Genomic DNA, 6,832 nt, shown 5'->3' on the forward strand with positions numbered 1-6,832 from the left:
ATTAAACTTGTGAAGAACATGTGTAACTGTAATCACAGGAACATCAGCTGCTTGGAGATGGTCTTATTGTCTTTATCTTTAACCTGTTTGTTTATCATTTTCTTTCTAGTCTCCTGACACAGTTCTCTTCTTCTCTTTCTCTGCTCCATGTTCAGTGTTGTGTCCATCATGTCTCCAAACAGCACAATGACACATGTCGCCCTTTAAACAGACTGACTGAGGACAAGTTTGAAGAACCTGTGATGCAGATTAGAGACACACCAAAGTTTAACATGTCCCTATTGTCCAAGTGTTTACAAGCTTTTCTAGGGGAACCATCATTTTTGTTCAGGCCAGTTTCATTAGTTTGTTTTTTTAAATAATTCTATTGAACAACAAATCAAAAACAGTGTTTGATTTTCATTGGTTATTTTTCAGTACATTTTTATTATTTATTATTGCTTTTCTCAGTTTCAAGTTATTTCAGTGAAAATGGTTGATTTTTCTTTCATTACCAGAGGGGTACCATCAATTTTGTCTACCACTGTAACTATACTACACTATTTTAGAGGTGATCGCAGCAGAACTAATTGGCTGGTCTTGTTTTCAAAGTACCCGCTTGCCTCCATGGTTATAAATAAAATGAATGTCATAATGTGCAACATTTCAGGCCAAACAATAGCGTCCTCATTGACATAAGCAGGTACTGGACCCTTGCCCGGAAAGGTTGCACAGTGCGTCTACTTATTAGTCAGAAAACAACAAATGATGTATTTTGTGAAACTTGGTTAGTGCAGGGAAGTGATTGCTCATTTGGTCAATAATAATTCAAACACAGTTATTTTTTTTGCATAGTTTTATTTATTAATTTTGTACAGTAACAAACTGAACATCAACCTGAGAGTCAAACTGTATCTCATTTGTTTAAAGGTCAGACATTGTTGTGTACATACATCTGGGAAAAGAAGTAACTGTTGTCTATTGACATAATGATTTCTATGATTTATACAGCGCGACTAAGTGTTTTTAGCTCTTGAGAAGAAACAGCGTATATCCAAATTTACTCAAACATGTGTGAACTGAAAAAAGAAAACTACTCCATATATGTTTAGAATTCATTGACATTAGAAATTTCAGACTTGTTGGGTTTCAGAGGACATCGCCTCATATATCCAGTTGATATTTTGCAGCTGGGGGCTTTGTTAGTTTTTAATCTGACACACAGTCTAACCATAAAGAACAGAATTATTTGGAACTAGAACATGTGAGATGATTTGTGCTGTTAAAAAAGTTCCTCTCAAATAACATTACAGTCACAAGCCAGATAGCTATAGCCATAGAAAATCAAACACCGTGAACGTATCAGTCACGTATCGAATCAATCACCGGCTCCTGAACACGTGTTTTTTAAAATCCATTTTGTGTTTTTTCTTGAGTTTTCAGACATCTTAAAAGTGTTTAGTCAGTGTTTTACCCTTAAAGATGTAGAACACCCCCAGTGTGATGTTTCTGCAAAGTATCAATAATATTTAATACAGACGGGGGCAGCTAAAATAAATGTGATTAAAATCCAGTTTTTTTTATGTAATAAAGGGAAGTCTTGGACTGGGTCTAGTCACTAAAAGAAAATACAACATTTGGATAACTTTTGGATAAAATTTTAAAATTTGTAAAGAAAAACATTCCGAATTCTGAAGGCGGCTGGAGAAAAAAGTGAAGTGAACATAATGTGATTTCAACTATGAAAAATCCAGGGAAAAAGGCAACCACTCAAACACATATGAGTTTCAGAGCCCAGTCTAGAAATATTAACAATTGTGTTCTTCCTTATTCTGATGGACACTGAGTATTTTGGACAAAGGAAAAATCCAGGTTTTAGGTTTTACTGGAGAAATCTTACAGAAATATTGAGTCCACTAGTTTGTCATTTCATCTACAGATATATTAAACACTTCATCATAAATAAAAACTTTTCTGAAGCTCAAATACAATTTTGAGATTAGAAAATCGTATTTTTCCATTCTTCTTAACAGAGATACAAACAAACTAATATTTGTACCACAGAAATTCTAAATTGTTGTTTATTTTTTGCTGTAATGTCATAAATCCATAAGCATTTAGATCAGTTAATCAATTAATCATTGAAAATATTACATCAGCTTGACTTTGGCTCCAGTCACCTCAATGCCAGAATTCTGAACATTCAGATGCCACAGGATTTTAAAGGGTCTGTCGGTGGTTTTCAGATTGTGACGATGTTATACTCCCACATGGAGGGCAAGAGACAAATGTCCCTATTTATAACACTGTACTTTGTCATGAAATATCCAAAAATGTATTAAAATATTTAATAGAATATTTTCTACCAGTGAGTAAACCCATTCACTTACAGTTACAACAAAATCCTACATTTGAACTGCATTTACTTTATCTGACCCCATCTATATCAAATAATATTGGCATGTAAAATGCTGTGATGTCATGTGAAAGCCTGCGACAGGAAAAACTGCCTCTTTATCCCTCATCTGAGAGTATGACATCATCACAAACCCCCAGTGAGACCTTTAAGAATAAGAATAAGAATAATGCATCAGTTTTATATCGCGCTTTTGTGGACACTCCAAAGACTTTAAACCAAGCTCTGTGTGTGTTCAGATCCACGCCCAGCAGAGGGCGATGAGGCTGGTGGTGAGCACACAGAGGGGCCCAGCACTGGACGACGAGGTGGAGCCTGAGTTGCAGAGGTTGGAGCTGCAGCAGCGATAGGTGAAGCCGCTGATGGAGGGAAACATCTGCTGCAGGCGCGAGTTATCACAGTCAGTGTAACGCAGGCACTGACGGATGGTTTTACCCCCTGTACACACACACACGCACACATACACACGAGTTACTACTGAGGAGATTAACAGGACTGGGGGTGTTCTACATGCATCTCTATGGTGGAATGTTCAGCAGTTACTGTTGTGAGGCAATGCACACATTAGCAAATCCTGCCAAGTTTTTTGACTATATGGTTATGGTTAATGATTTGATTGCTGTAGTTTCAACCAAGTCAGCTCTTTCTGGTCAGATTGTGTTTAAATAAAACTCAGATTAAAATCTAATTTTAGCTTTTAAAAGAGCGTCTCACAGAGTAGGGCTTTCAGTTAGCATCACACCCCCAGGGAATGTTGATGATGAGCTGCAGTGTCAATAAAAAGTTACTACAGAGGAGAGGAACACACAAGACTTTGTCATAAAGCTACAATTTCAAACTTGAAAACTCCTAAAAAAGGCCTGTTCTGGAATAAAATCTGATTGCAATGTACACAGTAATATGATTTATAGAATTTATACAACAGAATTTAACATTTTCATGCAAGTCTCTCTACAGTCACAAGCTGGCCAGGATTACACAGACTGAAAAACTAACTCCTAAACAGGACCATGAACACTCATCACAGGCTCCTGAAAAAGTGCTGTTTAAATCAATTAAGTTAAAAGTTAAATCAAAACTTTTTGTCTGTCTTTGCTCGTGTGTAAGTGCAGAACATTCCACCAAGTTCAATAGGTTTTGTCTCATTTCAGAAAGTCAAACCCATTCATATATTGTATTGACTTATCTCATGACACATAGAGTGAAATATTTACATTTTTATGATTGTGACTTCAATCAATTAAAAAGATATTTTAAACAGAAATGTCAACCTTCTGAAAAGTCTGTTTCATTTCTATGCACTCAGTACTTGGTTGGGTGGTTGGTGGTTGGGTCTTTGGTCTGAATTCCTGCCTCAGTGCCGCGTGGCGAGGAGGAGCCTCCCTGTGGCACTGCTCAGGTGCAATGGAAGCCCGGAATGATAGCGGCTTTCAGATCATCTGCATTACTGAATCTAGGGTCTTTCATCTTCCTCTTGACAATACCCATATGGAGTTCAGGTCAGGCCAGTTTGCCGGTCAGTCAAGCACACTAACGCCATGGTCAGTGAGAGATCTTTTAGTGGCTGTGTGGGCAGGTGCCAAGTCCTGCCGGACAATGAAATCTGCATCTCCATAAAGCTTGTCAGCTGAAAGAAGCATGAAGTGCTCTATAATGTCCTGGATGATGGCTGTGATGACTGTGGACTTCAGAAACACAGTGGAACAAAAGCAGCAGATGACATGGCAGAACAAATCATCACTGACCGTGGGAATGTCACACTGGACTTCAAACAACGAGGATTCTGTGTTTGTCCATTTTTCCTCCAGACTCTCGGACCTTGAGTTCCAAAAGATCTGCAAAATGTACTTTCATTTGAAAAGAGACTCTGGACACTGAGCAACAGTCCAGTTGTTTTTCTTCACAGCTCAGGTCAGACTCTTCTGACATCGTCTCATGTCCCATATAGACTTCGTCTATGTGTCGTGGCTCTTGACTCTGACTCCAGACTCAGTCCACTCCTGATGACGATCCCATCAATTCTTAAATGAATTTTGCTTGACAGTCCTCTCAAAGCTGCAGTCATCCCTTTGGCTGGTGAACCTTTTCCTACCACATTTTTTCTTCCACTTAAGTTTTTATGCATCTGTTTGGATACAGCTCTCTGCGAACACCAGCTTCTTAAGTACTGACCTTATGTGTCTTTCTCCTTGTGGAGGGTCAGTGAGTCTTCTGGACATGTGTCCATCAGCAGCCTCCCCCATGATAGTGTTACCTACTGACCCAAACTGAGGCCATTTAAAGGCTCCGTTTTCAGTTCAGTAGCTGATTATGGTGTGGCCCCATGACTTTCCAATATTCAGATTTTTCAAAATATTCAAATTTTTTGAAACAGGATTTTGTTTTTTCATTGTCTGTAAGCCACAATGATAAAAAAATCAAAAAATAAACTGGGTTTGATTTTCTGAAACAAGTGACAAAAAATATTCCTGCATATTGTAATTATCTGTGATGGACTGTGTGTGTTGAATGAGGACCTCTTTCGCTGATGGAGATGCAGGAGTCTTCGTAGGTGCACTCTTGGACGTTCTGACAGCGGCCGGTGTAGTCGGAGCATTTGTAACAGCGCAGAGCCAAACCTGAGACAGAAACAAGAATAAATGATAGTTTTGTATTTCAATGAAGCACCTCCTCATATCAGAGCTAAACCAAAACTGAGGCAAAACTGAGACAAAATGTATTACATACTGCCTTGGTTTAGTCCTGGTTTAGGTCTGGTTGAGTCCTGGTTTAGACCTGGTTCAGTCCTGGTTCAGTCCTGGTTTAGTGCCGGTTTAGTCCTGGTTTAGTCCTGGTTTAGTGCTGGTTTACTCCTGGTTTTAGTGCTGGTTTAGTGCTGGTTTAGTGTTGGTTTAGTGTTGGTTTAGTCCTGGTTTTAGTGCTGGTTTAGTCCTGGTTTTAGTGTTGGTTTAGTACTGGTTTAGTCCTGGTGTAGTGCTGGTTTAGTCCTGTTTTAGTCCTGGATTTAGTGCTGGTTTAGTCCTGTTTTAGTGTTGGTTTAGTCCTGGTTTTAGTGCTGGTTTAGTCCTGGTTTTAGTGCTGGTTTAGTGCTGGTTTAGTCCTGGTGTAGTGCTGGTTTAGTCCTGGTTTAGTCCTGGTTTTAGTCTTGGTTTTAGTCCTGGATTTAGTGCTGGTTTAGTCCTGGTTTAGTCCTGGTTTTAGTGTTGGTTTAGTGCTGGTTTAGTCCTGGTGTAGTGCTGGTTTAGTCCTGGTTTTAGTCCTGGATTTAGTGCTGGTTTAGTCCTGGTGTAGTGCTGGTTTAGTCCTGGTTTTAGTCCTGGATTTAGTGCTGGTTTAGTCCTGGTTTAGTGCTGGTTTAGTCCTGGTTTTAATGCTGGTTTAGTCCTGGTTTAGTCCTGGTTTTAGTCCTGGTTTTAGTCCTGGATTTAGTGCTGGTTTAGTGCTGGTTTAGTGCTTGTTTAGTCCTGGTTTTAGTCCTGGTTTAGTCCTGGTTTAGTCTCACCTGTCTGGACGGTGCTCAGGAGCAGCAGTAGTAACAGCTTGAGTCCACTCCTCTGGCTCATGTTGATCCTTCAGAGGTTCAGCCCTGGTCTGAGTCTGGTCTGAGTCGGGTCCAGATCCTCAGAGCCGGTCTTTGTCCCGGGACCACAAAGACCCAGTGTCCGGACCCCTCCCCCGAGACCCCGTGCAGCATCGGGACAAGAGGCTGTCCCCAACTCACTCTGTGAATCATTCACACAGTTTTCATATAGAAGCTTTTATGGCGCTTTCATTTACATATGAAAACATTCACTCAAACGACTATTATTCAAACTTAAACCTCCTATATTACACTAAATTGACTCTGTGAGCTTGAAACATGCACTATGTAACTTTTGGTTGGGGGTCCATCACATATCATGCTCTGCCTGGAATTTTCCACAGTACGACATTAAACAGCTCTACTTTACATTTACCCTATTTTTTGGACTATACGTCGCACTTATTTCATGATGCGATTTATACTCTGGTGCGACTTATATATTAACATTTTCACACTGAAGCCTTGAGAGGTTCTAGTCTTGTGTGTGAGTATCTGCTGCTCCTGTTCCTCCTGCACCACTGTCACTTCACTCTACTGCACATGTCTCCTGCAGAAAGAGCCTCTGTTCTGTCTGTATCATGTCAGTCGATCGCACCATTACTTCTGCAACCACTGAACAATTTAACATTTAAACAAACTTATAAAGACGACTGAGAAGAGTGAACACAAATGCTCCCAAAAGAAAATCATATTTTGCAGATTACAAGCTGCATGTCTTAAAATCTGCAGCTGAAAACAGTAATCGAGTGACATGCAACTTTCCAGAAGTCACTGGATGGATGGACAAAGCCTGGACTTCAGTGACACTGACACTGAAACATCCTGAAACCATCCTGTCGCGATTCAGAAAGGCC

General features: G+C 39.8%; 1 protein-coding gene across 1 annotated transcript; it reads right to left on the reverse strand.

Annotated features, from left to right (window-relative positions):
• Window positions 1-2,630: 2,630 nt before the first annotated feature.
• On the reverse strand, window positions 2,631-6,016 carry LOC110159382 (CD59 molecule (CD59 blood group)). The gene is made up of 3 exons (XM_020923930.2): window positions 5,898-6,016; window positions 4,912-5,013; window positions 2,631-2,833 (listed from the first exon to the last, which is right to left on the reverse strand). The coding sequence occupies exons 1-3, from the start codon at window positions 5,956-5,958 to the stop codon at window positions 2,631-2,633; spliced, it is 366 nt and encodes a 121-aa protein (XP_020779589.1). The 5' UTR covers window positions 5,959-6,016.
• Between the last annotated feature and the right edge of the window lie 816 nt (window positions 6,017-6,832).

Source organism: Boleophthalmus pectinirostris, unplaced genomic scaffold, assembly GCF_026225935.1.
Source record: "Boleophthalmus pectinirostris isolate CB_2022bp ecotype Guang Dong unplaced genomic scaffold, ASM2622593v1 HiC_scaffold_2, whole genome shotgun sequence".
Taxonomy (NCBI): Eukaryota; Metazoa; Chordata; class Actinopteri; order Gobiiformes; family Gobiidae; genus Boleophthalmus; species Boleophthalmus pectinirostris.

Coding starts and splice junctions, on each gene's coding strand:
- LOC110159382 (XM_020923930.2), bottom strand. CDS start 5,958: ATGAGCCAGAGGAGTGGACTCAAGCTGTTACTACTGCTGCTCCTGAGC. Junction 5,014..5,897: donor CCTGAGCACCGTCCAGACAG/GTGAGACTAAAC, acceptor TTTCTGTCTCAG/GTTTGGCTCTGCGCTGTTAC. Junction 2,834..4,911: donor CATCTCCATCAGCGAAAGAG/GTCCTCATTCAA, acceptor GTGTGTGTACAG/GGGGTAAAACCATCCGTCAG.